The 26,017-nt window shown below is 43.4% G+C and overlaps 1 protein-coding gene across 15 annotated transcripts in view; it reads right to left on the bottom strand.

The window, feature by feature from the left end:
- The window catches only part of PAM (peptidylglycine alpha-amidating monooxygenase), a 1,007,326-nt gene that overhangs the window by 322,681 nt on the left and 658,628 nt on the right, over positions 1 to 26,017 (bottom strand). For all 15 annotated transcript variants that reach the window (XM_069226162.1, XM_069226060.1, XM_069226139.1 and 12 more), the window contains one exon: positions 7,591 to 7,639. In XM_069226162.1, coding sequence (XP_069082263.1) covers positions 7,591 to 7,639 — 49 coding nt within the window. The remainder of the gene's footprint in view (positions 1 to 7,590; positions 7,640 to 26,017) is intronic.

Raw genomic sequence — 26,017 nt, 5'->3', positions numbered from 1 at the left:
GCTACAGCCTGACCTGCACGCCTTCATCCATAAATGTACAATGTCATAGTTTGGCTCCTTATATTTTCCACCAAAGGTTGAGAACAAATCTTAAATACAATAAGACGCAAGGTTGACTTTGGAGTGGGTGACACCAGCGATGAGATCGCAGATTGTAAAAAGGATGCAGTGCCATAGATTGCGAATGTTCATTCAAATACCTCTGACGCCACATCATCTGGTGACTGCTTCCTCCAGACGTGACACACAGGCTAACAGTGTTGAAGTAAACTGATCTATCAAAATCAGGGCCCCAACCCCAACTTTATCAGTCTCTCTCCAAATGTCATCCACTATTGCAAGAGGAATGGACTCCACCCCTCTCCCTGAATGGCAGCCAACCTACAGTGCATACAAAAATCAACACTACTCAACCTAAGTGTGAAGCACACGTTTTCCAGAAACTTGGTTGAACATGCTATTTTTTAAATTGACTGAAAATTGGTGGACAGATTAAGTCTGTTTTAAATATTGCAGTGACCAGGTCCGAGTGATGACAGAAATAATTATAAATGTATATGCCACTAGTCGAGGGGTTGAGTACACCACAATCGATGCACCGCAGCTTATGCTGTAGGGTAGGCATGTTCTGGGTTCAGGCGATCATATGATGGACAGACATTTAGATGTGTCTGTTCAGACTTAATAGACCAGCTTCTACTTCTTGGTATGCAGGTATCCTGTTACATGTTCTTGTGTTATGTATTAAAAATCAATAAAGAATGGTTAAAAAAAGTATATTTTATTACTTTCGCCTACTATATTTTGTTTATGGCTGTCATTTGCATTGAACCCTTCAGTTCCATCTGGTTCATCCTATGATGTCCACATTCATATCAGAGCGCAAGGTCATGATCCCTTGGAAGAATGACATTACACATTTAAGGAAATCAACCTTCTTGCTATGTCTCCTCCATTTTTTCTCTCGTCAGACTCCTGCTGTAGCCGCAGCCTTCTGCAGACTCAGGTACATGTGCTCCATTCCTATTTCAAAATTGCTAAGACTCCTACATCTGTACTTCAACAGCCTATGTGTGGGTCCCTTAATCAGCTGCACCAAATGGAGATATGGGAAGTAGCACTGAAGGGTATATATGTAATTTTAGATTTTATGTTTTCTTGGGGACCTCTGCTTAAGCAGTTTCTAAGGTTTAAACCTCAAAACATTACACAAAAATACAGAAACAAGTATGCATCAAACAAATACGCAAGCTATCACTTATTTAATTTAATTCACAAAGTAAACAAATTCAAAAATTGAAATTAAAATTTCAATGGGAAGGTTGGAGCTTTTCAAAATGTAGTTTTATTTCTAAAAGACGAAGCTGGATGCTAAATTCCATCATACAGCTTTTCCTGTTGTGCTCGCAACGCATGCTCTGTTTTTTCCTGCTCTTGTCGATGCTGCTTCAATTGAAACCGCCAATCGTCCATACTAGATTACATTTGTTGTACTTGTGCTGCTACCACAAATCAAGATAAGGACACTAATTTAATTTTTAGCTTCCAATTTCAAATTCCTTTTTATTTTCAGACTGTATTAAAACATTGACATTTTTATTATTTTTCCATATCTACTTTATTGATTTGGTAATAATATTTAATTTTATAAATAGTTGCGGATCCCCAAGGTGCCCACGGACCACAGGTTAAAAACCGCTGCTCTAGGACATCTCTTTCTATATCAATGTAGTATGCAATTTGGGATTGTAAAATGATAAGTAAAACAAATTTGCAATGTAAAGGGAACCTGTGTTTAAAAAAGTGATGAAGCGAGATTTCATCTTCCCAATACCCTGATAGCAGTCATGACACGAAATATCTGTCTCTGGTCTGCTGTAGCACATTCCAATGGCATGCATGGTAAGGCCTGGGAATAATTTCACCTAACTGAGTGGAGCTTTGTAAAGCACAGCTGTTAACCAGAAACCAGGTCTCATGGTGTCTCAGCTTCCACTGCAAAGGTATAGCCAATCCCTGCAAAGACAGAAGGGCGAGCCTCCTGTGGCCTGCCAAGTGCAGTGTCTGTGACTGAACACAGAATCTAACCTTTCTCCATTCAGAAGAGAGGTCAAAGAGATTCAGTGGATAAATGACTTGCTGGACGCCTAAGCCAAAATTTCAAACTAAGAATTCACCAGTTGTTCTTTTGTTGCAGGCAACTCTGAGACAGGTGGCATGAAGGTTTTTTTCCAGCATACACAAAAGCATTTGTTTGGGACTGGCTAGATTTCACCACCAATTCCTCAATGTATCAACATTTAAAAACACCCCATGTGACCCATTTCAGAGAAACCAACCTCCACTCCCCCCTCTTCTAGAGGAAGCTGTTGCCATCCAAGAAAAATAGCATCTCCATGGTCGGTAGTGGACATGTATTTTGCAACTGGAAGCTGAGATGTGGGAATATGCTGCTCAGAATCAGTCTTGTGGCAGCAGAGTCACAACTTGCAAATAAGGTGACCTTTCTCTCCTACAGTCTAACATATTTATACAGTACTCTACACCTGTATGTTACGCATTCTGCCTTCGGTATCTGCTCGGCCTCTTTACCTACATGTGAGCCCTGTGCATATCTCGACTGCCAAGTACGTCTTAGCAGGCACAGTCTCACCAGCTACTACAACTGTCATTGCCTCAGCAGCTTAAACTACTCCACCACTGATTTTGCCTAATCTCCTCCCACCCTCTCTGCTTAACCTCTGGCCAGTCTTTGCTTCACTTAGACACACTCCCTGTGCCGTACAAGTGCACACATTTGTTGCCGCAAATCCTCTCTACTTCACCTCCTCACAGCTACCTCATCCCTGCAAACATACATTCCCTTACCTCTCAAAATCCGTTTTTTTCACCAGTACAACCAATCACATCCCTTCTTCCACACATCGACGCATTCCAGTATTTTCAACTCTTCACACCCTCTCTGCACACGCACACATATATGTAGCCTAAATGCTCCTGTATTTTACTTCCCTACACCACCACAACCTTAATTATGCACACGTTCTTCACATAAGTTCCCAATCCACTATCTCACATAGTCACACATGCTTTTCATCTACTCTTCACTTTCCCCTTTGCCTTGCCTCCGCAGACAGCCTTTCTACCACCTAGCCGCAACTTCACCATTTTACACCTACCGGCCTCACCTTTACGCATATACAGCCTCTGCTCAAGTCCCCTTGCTTCGGCTCCTCATGCTTTCTCTGATTTTAAAATATATCCTGCTGGGCAACTGGTATTTTAATGTGCTTAGCATTATTAGCGTTAAATTAAATTGTAGACATTAAGCTGCTGCAGCACTGATACAGGAGCTATCCGCAGAGACACATGCAAACATGTGCACAGATGTTGAATGTTCCTAGAACAATCTTCTACTCTGTTGCAGAGATGACATTGTTAAAGGAGCAAGGCACACTCCACAGGCGCAGAGTGAATAGGCCTGCAGTGCACCAAAGGCAATCATGCTAAGCGTGTTGGGCCAGGAAGGTGCCAGAACACTAGAAAGCGCGCTTGGTTGGTCGTAAATTCACTTCAGTTCATCCCAGACAAATGTAGGGGGAATATTTACAATCAGAGTATAAACATATGATTCAATAAATACATTTTATAATAGTAAATCTCATCAAGCTACACTTCTCCTGTTATTACCAGACTAATATAGTCAGTGACAGCAGAGTAGATCAAAATACAACACCAAACACTGATAAGCACTGCCTAAGCCCTATTAGTTATGTGTAACGAAGCGTAGATTTAGATTGCATAACTTGATTTTTTACCAGAAGTTACATATGTTCTGCTTAACAAACATGCTTGGCTGTGGAGTATGCCCCACTCCAAATGAATTGGTCTAAAATAGCTATAATTGTTTGCTAAATAACAGAACACATGGAAAATTTGGGGGACCTGCAGTGATTGCAAAAGTAGACCAGATGTTAAGGAAAAATCTCTATACCGCAAAGTAAAAGTGCAACTACTATTGGTTCAATGTACTCTAGAAACACTACATACTGAATATTTTTTGTTTACACCCCTCCCAACCAATAATCCTTTTGTTAAACGTTTTATGAACCAATTTACAATGTACCTCTCTAGGGACTGGAGATAATGAGCTTTCAATGTATGTGATTATGTGAATTTACCCTTTGGTTGTATTCTTTTTTAGTCCTATTCTCCAGAGACCTTAAACTAATGTACACAATTACGGTTGCACCAACAAGAAACCGGAGTGACGCACACTGACGGTCACACATTAAATGTATATGTGGTGCACAATAGCCCTAAGTAACAGCCCTCCAAAACATCACCATCAATTGGTCTAACTACAGTGTCACGCAATGTGCTACCCCTTGGTACAACCACCCAGTCCATCAGATCTGTAAAAGTGGATTACAAAACAGAAAGCATTTCTGTGCTACACAAAAAGTTAAGGCAATATTTAGAAATCATCCTTGAAATTATGAAATTTCTCTATGTCTAACCCTGGATTAAATATTTAGGTTCCCTTTAAGCAATGTATAAACCTTGCCGTACACGTGAGAAAAGTCTGATTCTCTGATAAAGCAGCATTGTCAAAAGCAATGAAGTAGAAATGAGAGAGACAGGACTAAATATACATAGAAAAACACTAAGGGCCTTATTACGACCTTGACGGAAGGCTTTCCTCCATCACAAATGTGACGGATATCCCACCTGCTGTATTATGATCCCATTATAGACTACGGAGATCGTAATACAGTGGACGGGATATCTGTCACATTTGTGATGGAGGAAACTGCTCCGTCAAAGTTGTAATAAGGTCCTAAGACACTAAGTGGATTTCCGCACTGGTAGACATGTTAATGAGAACACAAGCAGGGGGATTAAACAATTCACCTAATCACACAGGAGAGTGAATACTGCGAGAAGACCGGTGAAAAACTGATGCCACTTAAGCTGGTATCTCTACCATACGAGTCTTCTGTTATGATACTGAAAACATTTTTTACTCAAAACAAAAAGTTGAAACAATTTATGTAGGAATTTAAAAGAAAGACACATTTTCATCCTCATTTAGCAATCTCACGGGCAGAGACAGCAAGACCTGTACTGGACTGATATCACCTATGGATCCCGGTACGTTTTGAACCTTTGTGAGTAAACCTTTATTTTCATGGAATATGTGCTCACAGCCGACACTGGGAGTGGCACTGGGAAAATGATGGCTATGCGAGACCCCTGAATAATCTTAATGATGATCATCAATGATTCACTGATCAAAGGCTTGCTTCTCTTAAGTTTGAAGAAAGCCACTGTAACACCATCACTTAAGTAACCCCAAGTGAATTATCTTGATCTAAGCTAAAGACCGATGTTGCACCGATCTAACCCATCCAAGCTGCTAGTACAAATGGTTTATGGACAGCTGTGGTCACTTGCCTAATCTACAAAACAACCTTTGGAAAGACTGCCATCAACCGCTGGCACATAACATGTTTTTATCATATTAGTTGATGATCTGAGTCTAGAGATAGATGTCAGTGGAAATGGAGTTCTTGTTAGTAGATCCTCCAGCTGCTTTGACACTATTGCTAAAGTCACTCTCCATGAATGCCTTCAGGAGCGAGGACACCAAGCCAGTGCGTTGCTACTCTCTGGATCCTCCACTCAAGGCTAAGAGTAGCTCTTTCAAACCTCCACCCAGATGTACCATTGTGGAGCACCCTAGGGGTTAGCCCTATCATCTATTTTATTCAATATCCATATGTCTTCACTGATAAAAGTACTGCATCCCTTTGTGTACACATTTGAAACTATGATGATTATAATGCTACAGATGTTTCCATGCACCTCAAAATACAGAGAACAGTTTTCTTTCTGCTTACTGGCCTTAGACAACTACTTTAAAATAAATCCCAATAAGAATGAGATCATGGCGGGATAGGGATACCCATTTTGATGGCAAAAAAGTAGCCTGTCTATAAAGGTGGAAATCACCAAAACACCTTCAGGGCAGTTGGAAAATATGAGGGCTATAATAGATATTGGAATAACAATGGCAGTGCTGATGTCTTGTAAGTAGTACCTTTAATCATTTTTAGATGATCAGGAAAGTGTTTAAATATGTTAGCATGTGCATTGGATGCAAACAATAATGTCTGTCATCCGATATGGGTGGTCCATTTAGTGTTTTGAATGGCAACAGGCATCCCAAAATACCTTCAACTGGGCCTGCAGATTGGTGAACACATATCCTAATGTGTTTGAAATGGCAGGACCATGTGCAACTGCATCTCTCTCTCTCCACTGGTCTTTTTTGTCTCAGTGACTTACTGTTATATCAATGTCCTTGGTTCATAGGGCCACTCACCATCAGGATCCAATGTCCTTGCCTATGGGTTTATATTGTACCATTCAGTTCGGTCTTGTACTAAAGAACTATGAATATGGCCAGGTTCAACAGGAACAGATGTGGCACACGATCATTTCCAGCTCAGCTAACCGTTATCCAATTATATATCCCTTCATGTCAGACTGTTGGGGACCATTTAGCATTTTGAACTGAAAATAAACACATTGTTCTTGTACACAGCTTACAAATGATTCCAGAAAATGTTGTCATGATGGTTAGTCGTCCCTACCATATCTAATTGACTGTGTTAATGAGCGCCGCACTTCACAAACCTACCTAGCATTATCTTACCCAACATTTGTCTTGTTTCCTCACATTCTACTTCACCTGCTCACACCTCTGCGACCAACCTCTGTGTCTTGTCTATGCCTCTCCCCCGTACATCCCACCTGCTCCACCTCTTCACCCACAAGCCTCAGTGCTGCACACACATTTTCCTCATTTTCTCCTATAGGCTCTGCCCTCTTAAGCCTACTCTATCTCACCTTTGCAAAAGCCCTTTGCTCAAGCCCCCCCAAATCCACATTGCTTCACATGTTTACACTTTCTGCCTCCCTTACACTACTGTTTGCCCCATACCGTAATTGTTCCCAATATATCCTCAGTATCACATTTGATTTCAAAACGAGCAGGAAAAAAATGATCTCCTTATTATGTTTTTCCGACCTGTATAAACTGCACTTTGTTTCAGGCTGATGTAAAATCTGTAACCCATAATATTACGTGCGTTTATGATTTACATTTAATAGAATATCGATTTTTCTTATATGCCATCTTAAACTACGCCTGACATAGCTCGAATACAAATATCCTTTACTTTGTCTGCTACAGCAAGTAAAGCAAAGATCCCTAGTTACAGAACACTGTAAATTTAGATAACCGCACTAGTACATTTTCAAATGAAAGGAAGCATTAAAAGCTTGTACAATAAATAGGACAACCGAAGTGCCTAAGAGAGTCATAAAGGAGCTGAAATATCACAATAGAAAATCATGTGGACATTTCAATTTTTTACTTGTTGTTGCTGCATTCTTTCTTATTGGAATAACCAGAGCTTAGATTTTAAATGTAATATCTAATGCTGCAAGTCTTCAAAAGGGCTATTTATAGAAACATCAATATTGCTTGTAAATAAACAAGAACGTGAAAAGACTGCTTACTTTTCCATTGTTAATTGTATCGTCACACCAGTGCAGTCCTTGTGATTATCTGAAAAGACAAAGCAGGCACTTAAATACAATAAAGAATTCCACTGCATGTGTACATATAGCAAGCAGCAAAAACCAAGCAGTCTATTTTTTAATACAAACCTTTCTGTTAAGGCAACAAACAGAAAATATGTTGAACTTAAAAGGTCTATATAGCGTTTGTAATTTTTCTTAGCTTTCGTTAAGCAAAGACAAGCATGGAATTCGCCTATTTTACAGTAAATGCATCAGCAAAGGTAGAATTGCACCTTTATCATAGAATCTGTTAGTGTGAGAATGTTCACTAGCTCGGTCACGGCTACTTTTAATCTTAAATGATCTTTATGCATGAGCATGTTTACAGCGCTTTGTTCTGCAGCACACTGCAAGACGCCCTTGAGTATCTGAGGATTGCCCTATTTCGCTTTTACTCAATAAAAAAATATTTATACTATGGCAAATGTGGTAATGCCTGAACTATCTTCAAAATGAACTTGAATAAATGTTTGCAAAATATAGTGCGTGCAGGGTTAGACTGGCTGTACCAGGCATCCAGGTTTTCTGCGAGAGGCTGGAAAGGTGGGGGGCCTTTTGTTGCAGTGCAGCAGTTTTAAAAGCATTGCAGAGTTCCTTCTCTGTCCGACAGTTTTTAGGCAACAATAAAAGTGTCCAGGTAACACGTGATTAATGTACATGCTGGAGAGAGAGGGAAGTTTTGTCTATTGGCAGTTTTGACTCATCTAATGTAGTGCAGAGAGTTGACATGCCTGCTGCAAAGAATGTGTACTGCACAGATCACTGAACAGTATTTTATGTGCGTAGCCCAGTGGGACAATGCTTTTGACACAGGGCTTCTTTTGTTACTGTACAGTTCATACGTTACAATCATAACCTGGAACAGTGAGCTATGGACTGCCATCAAAGAGCTCCATGCAAACTGCATGGTACAGGTTAGTTACGTTTTTTACCAGTCCTAATTATCCTAATTTTGCTCAAAAGGGTTAGTTAGGGTAGAAATAAATTATTAGTAAAGTCAACCCTAATCACTGTGTTACATTCTGATACCTGAGTTTATGCTTTCCCAGACCAAGCACTCTTAAACATGCCCACCAGTATGGATGAGAGGTGAATCCTATACCTTGTAGTCCCCTTTGTCTTATGTAACATGTCCTACATACTGATTTACACATGGAGGATTCATTGCCTCTGTATGCGTGTGTGATGTAAAGTGCTCCAACACCCTAAGCTGGTAAGAGAGGCGCTATAAAAGAAATGAATACATGTGAGAGAGGGGCGAGTGGAGAGATGAGAGGTACTGTTGAGGGTGATGGTGAGAGGATCATTGAACAGCCCCAGTGAAGATTGCTGTAACCTGATGCACTGTAAGGCCATCATTTACTATGCTTTAAAAACTAATACAATTGACTACATAATGAAAAATGTGTTGTAGAATGCACTGTTTTCGTCATTTTTTCCCAAATTTTCTTGGGACAGAGAGAAATCCGCCTTCCCCCTCCCCCAAACCCTATTGCAGTGGTCAGGCTTGCTTGCTATGCACCCTATGGGGGCTGGTTTGACAAAGTTGGGCAGGGCTGTTTCGGGTTCCCAGTCAGATTCTGAGCGCAGGGGAGCATTTACAACCATGAATCCCCTGCTTTTTCTCAACAGTAAAGCCCTGTAAGTTTATCTGCCAACTTGAATCTACTTCATGCCATGTATACCTTGGAGAAATTCAATTTAACCACAACAATATCATGGCATACATTCTTATGAAAAAAGTGAGACTTGGCTGTATCTCACATTATTTTAGAAATATTTATTGAAAAGTGTTTCAACATATTTTCATGACAAAAATGTATTTCCAATGGAATTTAGCTCCATTTCACATATGATTTTGTATATTTTTTCTATTTCTCAAAAAAAATACCTTTTAAACATTATATGTTGCAACCTGATCCTTATATCAACTGTTGACACAGTCCAAATCTTAAGTCTTGCATAACTCAACATAATCCAAATGTTAGCCCATGCATTAGATTAACCAAAACATTGACAACTGTTATAAACTTGACCCTAACCTCATATTATGCTGGTCCTTCTTTAACTCGGATTCTAAACTTAATTTTAATCCTACCTTTACTCTCGGGACCATATACTCCATATTCTAATTTCAAGAAAACAATTTCTTTGATTTTTTTTTTAACAAGTTGGTTTTTCAATATAATGTTTTCATTGAAATGTTATTGTTTGGATGATATAACAGGGAAATGGGCTCTCTGGTTGGCAGTCAGTTTGCACTCTGTCCAAGCAGAGACCCTCACTCTAGTCAGTGCAATGGAGAAACACACTTGGATAACCTCTGCTTACTCCCTTGGTAGCTTGGCACAAGCAGTCAGGCTTATCTCAGAAGCAATGTGTAAAGTATCTGTACCAACACACACAGTAATACAGTGAAAACACTACAAAATGAACACCACACCAGTTTAGGAAAATAGTTAATATTTATCTAAATCAAACAAGACCAAAACGACAAAAATCCAACATACACAAGTCAAGATATGAATTTTCAAAAGAATAAGAGTCTTATTCCATAAAAAACAATGGAAACTTTGTTTTTACACAAAGTACCTGGTCTGCGTCAAAAATAAAAGCTGCACGGGCAAATGTGTGTTGGAAAAGTCAGCAATGCGTCAATTCCTTACTCGTGAGTGAAGCCGTGCATCATTTTCTTCTCCGGTCGGGTAGGCGATGCCACGTTTTTCTCCCTCACAAGAGAGCAATGCATAGATTTCCAGACAGGGCACCTCGAATCCGCACTGATTCACAATGACTTTGACGTTCAGGGGTGATGCATGAGAAATCTGGTTGCATGGTGTTAGAAAACCGTGCTGCGTGAGGTGTCCATTGTTAGCAGCAGCAGCAAGCAGGTGTTGCTTCGTTTCTCCAGCTGCGATACGTCCATCTCCCAGCCGCGATAAAGGTGAGGCGTTGATTTTAGCCGCGAAGCAGGTGGCTTGTTGTTTATCAGCCACGTTGCAGATGGTGCATCGAAAATTTCCCCGCATGACGTTCTGTGCATGGATTTCACCTCTTGTTCTGCCAACTTCACCTTTCAAGGGCTCAGGGACTGGATAGGGCACCACTTGGCAGGGTAGGAGTCTCAGCAGAGAGTCCAGGTGCTGGCAGACAAAGTCTTTGATGGCCCTGAGACTTCAAAAAAGGAGACAAGCTCAGTTTAAGCCCTCGGAGATTCAAGCAGGAATCAAGCAGGAATCCACAACAAAGTCCAGTCTTTGTCTCCTTTCACAGGCAGAAGTAGCAACTGCTGGATACCCCAACAAAGCATAGTCACAGGCAGGGGCAGCACTTCTCCTCAGCTCTTCAGCCCTTCTCCATGGCAGATGTTCCTCTTGAATCCAGAAGTGATTCAAAGTCTGGGGTTTTGAGCCCAATACTTATACCCCTTTCTGCCTTTGAAGTAGGGAAACTTCAAAGGAAAGTCTCTGTTGTTCACAAGATCCTGCCTTGCCCAGTCCTGGCCCCAGACACACACCAGGGAGTTGGAGTCTGCATTGTGTGAGGGCAGGCTCAGCCTATTCAGGTGTAAGTGACCACTTTTCCCTCCACTGTAGCCCAGATGGCTCATCAGGATGTGCAAGCTACAACCCAGCTCCCTTTGTATCACTGTGTAGAGGAGATTAACAAACAGCCCCACTGTCAGTGTGACCCAGACAGCGAATCCACAAACAGGCAAAGTCACGCAATGGTTTAAGCAAGAAAATGCCATCCTGGAAACACAAAGAAGACGCCTGGCAACAGAAATTCTCTGCATATGCACCAAGACTTAGGAATTCATCCTCTTGCACATAAGAGTTTTTCTTTCATTGGTGCAATTCAAACAGATCTCATAACTTAAATGTTCATATTCTTCAAACCATCCTAAGATGGATCCCTTACCTCCCACCATGCACCACTATTGTGCTATGTTTCTGATCCTTCTGAGTATTTTTTTTTTTTTTTTTTTACAACTTATTGCCCTCAGCTCATAGGGTAAACCTACCAGCATGTCTCAGTATCCTTATATTTTGATTAGGTGTCCTGTTGCTATGGTGAGCTCTGTGCTTCTTTTTGTAGCTAGGTGCACAGTTACTAGACAATAGAGTTGATATGAAAATATATAAGGGAAAGAATGATATGCAATATCTTAAAAACAAAGTATTTGTGAAGAATATAATTATATTATGGTTGGGCCACCAGACAATTCAAATATTAGTGTAGTTGCTGGAAGTAGGGCTAATGGTGCTGCAGGGCTTGCTGCAAAGTTTGATAATCACCAGGACTGAGTAAAGGTACAGATGTGATTATGAATTGTTTGCTGTACTGTGTGTGTCTGTTAGTTAAACTGTCTTCTATTCTGGGGACTGAAATGTAACTAATAAATAACGATGTAAGAGAAACATGATCTAATGAAACCAGTCATGCAAAACTCCAACAAGGTAAATGTCCAATTAAACACCATGATTTCAGATGAAACTATAATAAACCTTGTCAAAAACATGCATTGGACCAGTTATTAAATTCTAGTTCTGAGTAAAGTAATTATTCAAAGAGCAGAAACATTGTTTTTAAATCCCCTACCTAACATGAACTGGAAGAATAATTTACAAAAATAAGAAAAGTAGAAGAGGTTTTTGGAGGAAAAAAGAAACCGGTTGTGATTGCCTGTTCCACATTGTCTACCAAAGGTCAAACAGGAAAGAGCATCAGAAAGTAGGCAGAAAGCAAGAAAGAACAGAAGCCATGGGGCAAGAGGGAAGATGCAATCGGGTAAAGGGAGTAGCTGAGGAAGGACAGAGGAATGTTGTCCGAGGGACGTGCAGAAGAGGCTGGAGATAAAGAAGAAAGAGGGATGAACAAAAAGAAATATATCAAATACCCAGAGCAGGGAGAGCGAAGGAGACAGAAAAGGATGATAGGAAGAAAATATACAACAAAAGGAAGTGAAAAATGAATAAGAACAAGGTATGGGTAGAGCTCCCCTTTCCAAGTCATTGGAGGATGACTGGTAGGAGGAGAAAGGAAGTGCAAACGAGAATGACTTGCTTTCCGCCAATATGAACGAAAACGTAATTTAGTATCACGGACTCACCAGAACAGATATTTCATCAAGACAACACATATTACTGGAAATGGAATGTGAGCTTGGTTTTGCCAGTTTATTAAATTATCAACAATAATTGAGCTGAGATTACATAGGACCCTATTCTTTTTATTGATTATGTATGTTTAGTTCACTTCATAGTGGAAGGTGTGATTTAATTTGTACAGAAACTGATGTTCATGTATGCGGATTCATTTTTATAGGTGAATGTTATTTAAATTATTTTCTTCTCCATTTTATGTCAATTGGGCTTTCAAAGATTAAATGAAAACGAAAAAAATCAATCATGATAATTTTGGTTGCCATCTATTTGTAGAGAAGAAATGATCCTGAACTTTTCCTTTTTATTCTATTGCATCGTTTAATTGCAGGTTTGCTTTCGTGTGTCATTGTAACCAGAAACCAGACGTCTTGCAATAGTCATCATTTATAATTATCTGCTGGAATAAATGAATCCTTTTTCGACCGCAGCCTTGAGGTCGGTATAAGGTGGTTGCAATAGTGCTCGACGAACAGAGACAAAAACTTTCCTTCCTTGCGCAAGTCCATTGAAATGTGTGTTGTTGTCCCAGTGCAGTGGCCCAACAATGAAGTCCAAGGCGTGAAACCAAGCTTGGGAACTGAACGAGACAAAAAAAGAAGAATACGATGTTCGGGGAGTAGCACTCTACACTGAGACCCAAAAAGTATTAGTGGTGGATTAGTATAGGGAAATGTGAATTAACAAATAGAGAGCTCCCTTCATTTCTTGGTCTGTTCAAGTGTTTACATTTTACCTTCACCGACTACACCACACAGTATGGAGCAACGAGTCAGCACTCTTCAGCTATTGGCTTGCTTGCACTGTGAGTGATGGTATTTTGCCTGAACACATGTGCACATGCGCCTAAAAATATGTTCACTTCAACGCCAGAGCTGTTAGGCCAACACTTTGCCAATACTTTTTTCTTTAATCGTTTTATCTTTTTAGTCATCATTGTGTGTTGAATCCGTATCTGCTGGTTTCTGCAACTGAAAGGAGACAGTATATTTTCTTTTCCCCATTAACAATCATGTAAGTATACTTGCCTGCTTGGAAGTATGCATATTGCTCTATTCAAGTTCTATGCAGGGGTTATTTTTTCATTAAAATTTTAAATTTTATATGCAACCATGTGGTCACCACATTTAAACAGAAGCACACTCTCTTTTGTCCTGCTTATTTTGTGACGCACGATTCCAATAAAAGAAAAACAATATCCATTAGATCAGCTTGCCAATACTAGACCTATTGGTGTTGTCAATGCTTGTTTAGCTTGTCTGCTATCCAGTATATGCATGAGAGCAAAATCCAATAGCACCTTAAGGTCACCTACAGTATTTAGAGCAGAATTTACTTTAAAATGTGCGCCACTCTCAAATTTACGGCCTAAAAATGGCCCACCAATGACCTTAAGTGTTAATCAAATGCTTAATGGTTTGATCACAGAAATTATCTGAAGCCTGAAACAGCTGCTAAGAGTTGTATTTAAAGGAAATAGTTGTTTAACACTTTAACTGCATTGATATTGATCTCTGTTTTATCTTGTCGACCACATAAATCTGTGAGGCATTTCCAATTATGAATTTCAAGTGCTCATCGACATTACTGAATAGAATATTAACTAGAAAAGCCGCGGATGACATTATGATTAAATATCGTTTAACGTGTTCTATCATAAAGACGATGCTGTTATCGGCGAAGCCAGCAACTTCCCAAGCATGGAAAAACAAGCACCCCCGGGTCTGTGCTCTCAAGCAGCTTTCAGCAGCGCAACATTAGTCAACATGGCCTTCGTCCACCTACGCAGGTAACCGCACGTCCCACGCACAATCCGGAAGTGCTTTCCATGTGTCTTTCTGGCCGAATCATCAACAACGTGTTCCCAATTAATGATTAGAGTGATTTATTCTTTCACCAAAAGTAAATACTTTTGTAAATGTCCGCGATCCTTTTTATTTTAAAAAATCATTTGGGTCTAGACCAGCAGCCTCTGATATCTGAAACCCTTTGCAGCGACCTAAAACAACTGGGCACTGAAGATCCCCGCAGACATACTCCTGAACTAGCAGACACCAGATATACCAACAGCGAGCTGCACAGTGCATGGCCACGGCAGGTGCATGTACTACTGGCTCTCTGCCCTTTCTCCCTCCTTCTAAGGAACACTTTGTAAGATTAAATATACCCTTGGCACTTTATTGTAATTTCCAAATGCCTACTGTTTCCAGCAAACACAGCGAATGCTGGGCCCCAACAAAGGCAACGAGGTAAGTTTTTTCAAAATGTCTACCTGCTCTACAATTATCGAGACCAGCCTAACCAGGAACTTGCCAGAAAGATGAGGACAAACGAGTGGTTTACTTTGCTAGTAATGTTCGTGAGAGATAGTGGCTCCAGGCCACCAATATTATTGTACCGCAACAGGATAACCACGTTACTCCCTTTTGGTACCCAACTCTACATGGATAGTAAATTTGAGCAGTCTAAACTATTGCATCTGTTGAGAGTAGGTTTTTATTTAGAGGTAAGTAAAAGAAAAGAGTTAAAAGTAAGATGTATACGAGAAACAGAAGATTGAGCAACTTCTACGCAGTCATTCCACAGCAAACATGTGGTGTTCAGATGCTGGGTGTAGGAAGCTGGCTCTCTATATGGCGCTCTGAAAAGAAGTACACCGGGCACGGAGTCCAGTGGACCCCCAATTGGTTTGCAGAGGCAAAAGTAATAGAATTAATTGTCTATTTTGTGGTAGGGTGGACAAGCAGTTACCCTTATCAGAGGGTAATGCTAAGCATCTGTTGTACACACACTTTTGAGAGACCGACTCAAAGAATAAATCAGAGACCAATTTAGAAAAATAACACTTCTTTTTTACATATACTTTAAATCCAAGAACTTCGTTATAAGGTAAGTACGTTTTCAAGCATCAATACTTTTTAGTTTCAAAAATCGACAGCGCAAGTTCAGAATTCTTCAATGTTAAACTATGGGAGGAAAAAAAAGTCAGCAAACAAGCACTTATTGACGTCTTACAGGACCGATTTTGTAGACTTAAGGTAAGTACTGTGCATGGGTCAGGACCACATCAACAGGTCACTCCAGGCAGCACTGGGGAAGCTGGGTATAGAGGTGCAATATGCATCAGGTGCCCAATGTATTTCAATTAGGATTGGTCTTCATGGATTTAGCCTGCAGGCTCGGGCTGGGGGGACAGTAAGGGACAACCAACAGTTAAGTTGCAAATGTGGGGTTCTCGAGGACGTAGGTCAAACACCCTCACTTTAGGATTGAAAACAGTCACTTACATTGAGGTCAACTGGTAAAGTCACGTTGCCCATCCCCAAATTGAGACCGGGCTCCTTGGGACGCACGTTCTAAGGACTCACATAAACAAATTTTGTTAATGCTCCTTCGCTATGGACCTACCCTCTGGACGGCGCTCCCGCATTAGGTGACCCAAGGAGACTTCAAGGTAAGTGACGGTTTTCAATCCTAAAGTGAGGGTGTTTCAATTCTTTGTTATTATATTTTGGAGAAGAGGTTTAATTCTTATGGTTGTGGTCCTGATGAAGTGTCAATGGATCTGGATGGACCGCAAGGACGTGAAACATGTTGACCTTGGTTTAGAGGCACTATATCATTTATAGTCCCCTTAGGTTCGTTGTTTTTTTAAAGTTACTGAGCATTATACTCTAGTGTTACTTGCACTCATTTTTTAATCTTGGTCCTCATCCTCCTTATACTGATTAAAATTATGATGTGTTGGTGCGATGAATAACCAATTTTATACATATTTTTCTGTTCTCTCCAACCTATGCTTGTGCCTGTATGTAGGCATCCATTCTTAGATAGTAGAACCCACCAGTTACTATCAGAACAGCATGGCGTAGAGCCCCCCTCGGGGAGCCCGTCAGGCGTTGCAGCGCCGGCCTGGCGAGGAGCATCTCCCGATGATGATGCCAGTCATCCATTGTGATGCTTGAGGGCTCTTGCTCCTGAGACTCCAGGTCTCCAAGGATGTTAGAATAGTTTGGAACAGTGTACTCTAATTTATATGTCACCTTTGGGGGTCAGAAAAGTAGCTAAGGTGGCTGAACTGGTCAGGACCAGTCAGTTAACACGTTAGTGGCTGGTATGTTTTCAGGGGGCAGCTATACGGTGCAATCTGGGTGCATTTATTGATAAATCCCTCACTGGAATAAGTGAGGGTTTATTAATCTGGATGTTTGTTATCAAACACTCCTGCATTCAGAGAAGCCATCATGTAGCTGGGGAACTCGTAGTGACCAGTGTCCAGGAGATGTATCTTAAATGGATCCCCATTCACTTACTATGTCTAAGAATCAACAGACATAGCAGGGGCATATCTGCTCATGCATATATGCCCTCACATGTGTGCTGTTGCGCCCTGTCCTAGGGGTGACTTACACCTGGCATGTGCAGTGGTAGGGGACCTGGCACACAGTGGTGTGTGACAGGTTGTGTATTCAATTTTACCTGCACCAACACATGCAGTCTGCAATGGCAGCACTGTGTGGGTTTGGTGAGGTGTCCCTGGGGGTGGCACAACTGGTGCTGAAGCCCTCAGGGACCTTCCATAGTACCCTAGGCACCGAGGGTACCATTTACTAGGGACTTACAGAGGGTACTAAGGAGTGTACCAATTGTGGAGAACAACTGTGTAGTTTTGGGAAAGAGCTCTGGCACTGGGGACCTGGTTAGCAGGGACCCAGTGCACTTTCAGTCGAAATCACATCAGATACCAGGGAAAAAGTGGAGGCTAACCATGCCAAAAAGGGTGCTTTCCTACACTAGGTTTTTAAAAAGTGGGACCTTGTGGCTGATATGTTATTCTGTAGGGGGTATGTTCCAGTGTTCTTGGATACTATCTGGAATTTTCTGGCTTACTATAGGTTGGTGTACTGCCACTCGACAGGGCAGTGCAGCAAAACTAGATTACAACATATGAAATTGGGATGTGATCTGTCTGACATTTGCACTAGTTTCATGAGTCATAATTGCAAGGTGGACAGAAACGTAGAAACATAAAGGCCCCAACCTCAAATAGAATGGATGTCCAACATAAATCGCTAAAATGTTCAGGGCAAAAAAGGCTAGATGACCCAGTAGTTTAGGTGTCCAGCTAACAGAGACCATGGAGAGTCTGATAGCCCCACAGTAAATTCAAATGCAATTTCATTTAAATGGACGCAGTCACATGTCTCAGTCTTTAAGAGGGCTACTGTGTGCTGGGCAGGACCCATCAAAGCATCTATTAGTGCTACCAATGTAAGGTATACCTATCTCAAAACAGGACAATCATAGTCAAGATTTGTAGTTGGGTTGTAATCACTGGACTGGAATTTTCATTAGCTGGCATTGGTATTTTATGACAGGGACCAGCGCCCACACCGTAAAATGGGAATACTTCAAGAAAACGTAAGTGCTAGAGGCTTTCTTTTAATGGGTCCTGTAGCAGCAGCTAACATAGTATCCCAAGACCTGGAGTGAAGAGTAAAACCCTCATTCTCTCTCTCTCTCCCTCTTTAGAGATGCATTTTCTAGGATCTTACCTGGCTAAGAAATAATGTCATGCAAATTGGAGGCAACCTAACGTTCACCACTTTGCAGTGAGAGAAATCATTTTTCAACTTCATAACTCAATCTTTATCGTTCCCTATCTCAAAACTGACAGTTCAGTGTCAAGTCTGTAATTGGGAGGTACATCCAATAGACCAAAGAACAGGACCGTTCTGTTCTCACTGAAAACAAATTCAGAGAGAGGGTCCAATGTCGCCATCAAAAGGCAGTATTTATGGAACCATACAAGCTATAAAGAAGGTACAATCTATTTTGAATGCAGGCTGGCCAGCAAAGGCTAGTGGACAATGATCTCAAGACCCAAGGCAAAGAGAAGGGAATCCTGTGTCCCTCTAAATGTGATAAAGCAGACAGAAGCACCTAAGAGCACAGGATATGTTGAGGATGGTGCAGGCTCTCCACAGATAATGTCTTGTAGCTAATCACCCTCCGATGATGCTCATTTGATCCGCAATTCCATCTTTTCTCATCCTACACATATGGGCCACAGGATGCATGCAGCTATTTGGCTATTTGTCTGCGGAGATGACCTTCACACAGAACTTCAGTCAGATTGCCCATGTGTAAATCTTCCTTTCAAGAGGCTGCTCCTCCCCTTGTTGGACTGTCCTGTTCCCCATATTCTGGTCAGGTTAGAGCAGTAATGTTGCCCCGATTTCCATGGCTAGTTCTGTGTCCCTTGGATACAGCCTCCAAGAAGGTACTGTCTCTGACAAATATGTTATCTGCAGGGGTGAGTTGAGACATCCAAAGCTAGATAAACTAACAAATACTTGGTGTAGGAAGTTGGCTCTGTATGCACTATTTCAAAGTAAGGAATAGTATGCACAGAGTCCAAGGGTTCCCCTTAGAGGTAAGATAGTGGCAAAAAGAGATAATACTAATGCTCTATTTTGTGGTAGTGTGGTCGAGCAGTAGGCTTATCAAAGGAGTAGTGTTAAGCATTTGTTGTACATACACACAGGCAATAAACGAGGAACACACACTCAGAGACAAATCCAGCCAATAGGTTTTGTTATAGAAAAATATATTTTCTTAGTTTATTTTAATAACCTCAGGTTCAAATTCTACATGTAATATCTCATTTGAAAGGTATTGCAGGTAAGTACTTTAGGAACTTTGAATAATTACAGTAGCATATATACTTTTCACATAAAACACAAATAGCTGTTTTAAAAGTGGACACTGCAATTTTCACAGTTCCTGGGGGAGGTAAACTATTGTTAGGTTTTGCAGGTAAGTAAACCACCTACGGGGTTAAGATTGGGGTCCAAGGTAGCCCACCGTTGGGGGTTCAGAGCAACCCCAAAGTCACCACACCAGCAGCTCAGGGCCGGTCAGGTGCAGAGTTCAAAGTGGTGCCCAAAACGCATAGGCTTCAATGGAGAGAAGGGGGTGCCCCGGTTCCGGTCTGCCAGCAGGTAAGTACCCGCGTCTTCGGAGGGCAGACCAGGGGGGTTTTGTAGGGCACCGGGGGGGGGACACAAGTCCACACAAAAAGTACACACTCAGCAGCGCGGGGGCGGCCGGGTGCAGTGTAGAAACAAGCGTCGGGTTTCCAATGGGAGTCAATGGGAGACCAAGGGGTCTCTTCAGCGGTGCAGGCAGGCAAGGGGGGGGGCTCCTCGGGGTAGCCACCACCTGGGCAAGGGAGAGGGCCTCCTGGGGGTCACTCCTGCACTGGAGTTCCGATCCTTCAGGTGCTGGGGGCTGCGGGTGCAGGGTCTTTTCCAGCCGTCGGGATTTTAGAGTCAGGCAGTCGCGGTCAGGGGGAGCCTGGGGATTCCCTCTGCAGGCGTCACTGTGGGGGCTCAGGGGGGACAACTTTGGTTACTCACAGTCTCGGAGTCGCCGGAGGGTCCTCCCCGAGGTGTTGGTTCTCCACCAATCGAGTCGGGGTCGCCGGGTGCAGTGTTGCAAGTCTCACGCTTCTTGCGGGGATTGCAGGGGTCTTTAAATCTGCTCCTCTGAAACAAAGTTGCAGTCTTTTTGGAACAGGGCCGCTGTCCTCGGGAGTTTCTAGTCTTTCTTGAAGCAGGGCAGTCCTCTGAGGATTCAGAGGTCGCTGGTCCCAGGGAAAGCGTCGCTGGAGCAGGTTTCTTTAGGAGGCAGGAGACAGGCCGGTAGGACTGGGGCCAAAGCAGTTGGTGTCTTCTTTCTTCTTCTGCAGGGGTTTTCAGCTCAGCAGTCCTCTTCTTCTTGTAAGTTGCAGGGATCCAAATCTTTAGGTTCAGGGAAGCCCTTAAATACTAAATTTAAGGGTGTGTTTAGGTCTGGGGGGTTAGTAGCCAATGGCTACTAGCCCTGAGGGTGGGTACACCCTCTTTGTGCCTCCTCCCAAGGGGAGGGGGTCACAATCCTATCCCTATTGGGGGAATCCTCCATCTGCAAGATGGAGGATTTCTAAAAGTTAGAGTCACTTCAGCTCAGGACACCTTAGGGGCTGTCCTGACTGGCCAGTGACTCCTCCTTGTTATTCTCATTATTTCCTCCGGCCTTGCCGCCAAAAGTGGGGCCGTGGCCGGAGGGGGCGGGCAACTCTACTAGCTGGAGTGCCCTGCGGTGCTGGAACAAAGGGGGTGAGCCTTTGAGGCTCACCGCCAGGTGTTACAGCTCCTGCCTGGGGGAGGTGTTAGCATCTCCACCCAGTGCAGGCTTTGTTCCTGGCCTCAGAGTGACAAAGGCACTCTCCCCATGGGGCCAGCAACATGTCTCGAGTGTGGCAGGCTGCTAGAACCAGTCAGCCTACACAGGTAGTTGGTTAAGGTTTCAGGGGGCACCTCTAAGGTGCCCTCTGGGGTGTAGTTTACAATAACATGTACACTGGCATCAGTGTGCATTTATTGTGCTGAGAAGTTTGATACCAAACTTCCCAGTTTTCAGTGTAGCCATTATGGTGTTGTGGAGTTCGTGTTTGACAGACTCCCAGACCATATACTCTTATGGCTACCCTGCACTTACAATGTCTAAGGTTTTGCTTAGACACTGTAGGGGCACAGTGCTCATGCACTGGTGCCCTCACCTATGGTATAGTGCACCCTGCCTTAGGGCTGTAAGGCCTGCTAGAGGGGTGACTTATCTATACTGCATAGGCAGTGTGAGGTTGGCATGGCACCCTGAGGGGAGTGCCATGTCGACTTACTCGTTTTGTTCTCACCAGCACACACAAGCTGGCAAGCAGTGTGTCTGTGCTGAGTGAGGGGTCCCCAGGGTGGTATAAGCTATGCTGCAGCCCTTAGAGACCTTCCCTGGCATCAGGGCCCTTGGTACCAGGGGTACCAGTTACAAGGGACTTACCTGGATGCCAGGGTGTGCCAATTGGGTAAAACAAAAGTACAGGTTAGGGAAAGAACACTGGTGCTGGGGCCTGGGTAGCAGGCCTCAGCACACTTTCAATTCAAAACATAGCATCAGCAAAGGCAAAAAGTCAGGGGGCAACCATGCCAAGGAGGCATTTCCTTACACAACCCCCCCCCAAACAAAAGAGGATGAGACTAACCTTTCCCAAGAGAGTCTTCATTTTCTAAGTGGAAGAACCTGGAAAGGCCATCTGCATTGGCATGGGCAGTCCCAGGTCTGTGTTCCACTATAAAGTCCATCCCCTGTAGGGAGATGGACCACCTCAACAGTTTTGGATTTTCACCTTTCATTTGCATCAGCCATCTGAGAGGTCTGTGGTCAGTTTGAACTAGGAAGTGAGTACCGAAGAGGTATGGTCTCAGCTTCTTCAGGGACCAAACCACAGCAAAGGCCTCCCTCTCAATGGCACTCCAACGCTGCTCCCTGGGGAGTAACCTCCTGCTAATGAAAGCAACAGGCTGGTCAAGGCCATCATCATTTGTTTGGGACAAAACTGCCCCTATCCCATGTTCAGAGGCATCTGTCTGCACAATTAACTGCTTGGAGTAATCTGGAGCTTTTAGAACTGGTGCTGTGCACATTGCTCGTTTCAGGGTGTCAAAGGCCTGTTGGCATTCTACAGTCCAGTTTACCTTTTTGGGCATTTTCATGGAGGTGAGTTCTGTGAGGGCTGTCACAATGGATCCATATCCCTTCACAAACCTCCTATAGTACCCAGTCAAGCCAAGGAATGCCCTGACTTGAGTCTGGGTTTTTGGAGCTGCCCAGTCCAGAATAGTCTGGATCTTAGGCTGGAGTGGCTGAACTTGGCCTCCACCTACAAGGTGTCCCAAGTAAACCACAGTTCCCTGCCCTATCTGACATTTGGATGCCTTGATAGAGAGGCCTGCTGATTGCAGAGCCTTCAAAACCTTCTTCAGCTGGACCAGGTGATCCTGCCAGTTGGAGCTAAAGACAGCAATATCATCAAGATAAGCTGCACTAAAGGACTCCAACCCAGCAAGGACTTGATTCACCAACCTTTGGAAGGTGGCAGGGGCATTCTTTAAACCAAAGGGCATAACAGTAAACTGATAATGCCCATCAGGTGTGGAGAATGCTGTCTTTTCTTTTGCTCCAGGTGCCATTTTTATTTGCCAGTACCCTGCTGTTAAGTCAAAGGTACTTAAGAATTTGACAGCACCTAATTTGTCTATCAGCTCATCAGCTCTAGGAATGGGATGGGCATCTGTTTTGGTGACAGAATTAAGTCCTCTGTAGTCCACACAAAACCTCATCTCTCTCTTTCCATCTTGTGTGTGAGGTTTGGGGACTAAGACCACTGGGCTAGCCCAGGGGCTGTCAGAGTGCTCAATTACTCCCAATTCCAGCATCTTGTGGACTTCCACCTTGATGCTTTCCTTAACTTGGTCAGACTGTCTGAATATTTTGTTTTTGACAGGCATGCTGTCTCCTGTGTCCACATCATGGGTACACAGGTGTGTCTGACCAGGAGTTAGGGAAAAGAGCTCAGCAAACTGTTGCAGGACCTTCCTACAATCAGATTGCTGTTGGCCAGAGAGGGTGTCTGAGTAGATCACTCCATCAACTGAGCCATCTTTAGGGTTTGATGAGAGAAGATCAGGGAGAGGTTCACTCTCAGCCTCCTGATCCTCATCTGTTACCATCAACAGATTCACATCAGCCCTGTCATGGAAGAGCTTAAGGCGGTTCACATGGATCACCCTCTTGAGGCTCCTGCTAGTGCCCAGGTCCACCAGGTAGGTGTCCTGACTCTTCTTCTCTAGCACTGGGCAAGGGCCACTCCATCTGTCCTGGAGTGCCCTGGGAGCTACAGGCTCCAAAACCCAGACTTTCTGCCCTGGTTGAAATTCAACCAGTGCAGCCTTTTGGTAATACCAAAACTTCTGGAGCTGTTGGCTGGCCTCAAGGTTTTTACTTGCCTTTTCCATGTACTCTGCCATCCTTGAGCGAAGGCCAAGTACATAGTCCACTATGTCTTGTTTAGGCTCATGAAGAGGTCTCTCCCAGCCTTCTTTAACAAGAGCTAATGGTCCCCTTACAGGGTGGCCAAACAGAAGTTCAAAGGGTGAGAACCCTACTCCCTTCGGAGGCACCTCTCCGTAAGCGAAAAGCTGGCATGGCAAGAGGACATCCCATTTCCTTTTGAGTTTTTCTGGGAGCCCCATGATCATGCCCTTTAATGTCTTGTTGAATCTCTCAACAAGGCCATTAGTTTGTGGATGATAGGGTGTAGTGAATTTATAAGTCACTCCACACTCATTCCACATATGTTTCAGGTATGCTGACATGAAGTTGATACGTCTGTCAGACACCACCTCCTTAGGGAAGCCCACTCTGGTAAAGATACCAATGAGGGCCTTGGCTACTGCAGGGGCAGTAGTCGACCTAAGGGGAATAGCTTCAGGATACCTAGTAGCATGATCCACTACTACTAGTATGTACATATTTCCTGAGGCTGTGGGAGGTTCAAGTGGACCCACTATGTCCACACCCACTCTTTCAAAGGGGACCCCCACCACTGGAAGTGGAATGAGGGGGGCCTTTGGATATCCACCTGTCTTACCACTGGCTTGACAGGTGGTACAGGAGACACAAAACTCCTTAACTTTCTGGGACATGTTGGGCCAGTAGAAGGGTTTGACTAACCTCTCCCACGTCTTGGTTTGTCCCAAATGCCCAGCAAGAGGAATATCATGGGCTAAGGTCAGTATGAACTCTCTGAACGCCTGAGGCACTACCACTCTCCTAGTGGCACCACGTTTGGGATCTCTTGCCTCAGTGTACAGGAGCCCATCTTCCCAATAGACCCTATGTGTTCCAGTTTTCTTGCCATTGGACTCTTCAGCAGCTTGCTGCCTAAGGCCTTCAAGAGAGGGACAGGTTTCTTGCCCCTTACACAACTGCTCCCTTGAGGGTCCCCCTGGGCCTAGGAGCTCAACCTGATAAGGTTCCAACCCCATAGGCTCAGTTCCCTCAGAGGGCAGAACTTCTTCCTGAGAAGAGAGGTTCTCTTTTTGTTGTTGTGTTGCAGCTGGTTTCCCAGCTGACTTTCCTTTCCTCTTGGTAGGCTGGGCCATTTTTCCAGACTCCAGCTCTACTTTTTCCCCCGTGCCTTGCTCTGTGCCCTTGTCTTGACACACACCAGTTCAGGGATACCCAGCATGGCTGCATGGGTTTTCAGTTCTACCTCAGCCCATGCTGAGGACTCCAGGTCATTTCCAAGCAAACAGTCTACTGGGATATTTGAGGAGACCACCACCTGTTTCAGGCCATTGACCCCTCCCCACTCTAAAGTTACCATAGCCATGGGATGTACTTTAGTCTGATTGTCAGCATTGGTGACTGGATAAGTTTGTCCAGCCAGGTATTGACAAGGGGAAACCAGTTTCTCTGTCACCATAGTGACACTGGCACCTGTATCCCTCAGGCCTTCTACACTTGTCCCATTACTTAAGAGCTGCTGCCTCTATTTTTGCATGTTAGGAGGCCAGGCAGCCAGTGTGGCTAAATCCACCCCACCCTCAGAGACTAATGTAGCTTCAGTGTGACACCTGATTTGCTCTGGGCACACTGTTGATCCCACTTGGAGACTAGCCATTCCAGTGTTAGCTGGAGTGGAGTTAGAAGTGGTTGTTTTCTTGGGACAGGCCTTGTCTCCCGTTTGGTGTCCAGGCTGATTACAGCTACGACACCAGGCCTTTTTGGGATCAAAGTTTTTACCCTTGTACCCAAAATTGTTTTGTGAAGAGGCTCTGGGCCCACCCTCCTGTGCAGGTTTTTTGGGGGCCTGTAGAAGACTCTTTACTATTTTTGTTTTTGGCTGTCTCACCACCCTTCCCCTGGGGAGGTTTTGTGACCCCTTTCTTTTGGTCACCCCCTGTGGAAGTCTTGGACACCCTAGTCTTGACCCAATGGTCCGCCTTCTTTCCCAATTCTTGGGGAGAAATTGGTCCTAGGTCTACCAGATGCTGATGCAGTTTATCATTGAAACAATTACTTAATAGGTGTTCTTTCACAAATAAATTGTACAGCCCATCATAATTACTTACACCACTGCCTTGAATCCAACCATCTAGTGTTTTTACTGAGTAGTCTACAAAGTCAACCCAGGTCTGGCTCGAGGATTTTTGAGCCCCCCTGAATCTAATCCTATACTCCTCAGTGGAGAATCCAAAGCCCTCAATCAGGGTACCCTTCATGAGGTCATAAGATTCTGCATCTTTTCCAGAGAG

Source organism: Pleurodeles waltl, chromosome 1_1, assembly GCF_031143425.1.
Source record: "Pleurodeles waltl isolate 20211129_DDA chromosome 1_1, aPleWal1.hap1.20221129, whole genome shotgun sequence".
Lineage (NCBI taxonomy): Eukaryota > Metazoa > Chordata > Amphibia > Caudata > Salamandridae > Pleurodeles > Pleurodeles waltl.
Note: the sequence above shows the minus strand (reverse complement) of the source record. Positions and strands in the feature narration are given on the sequence as shown.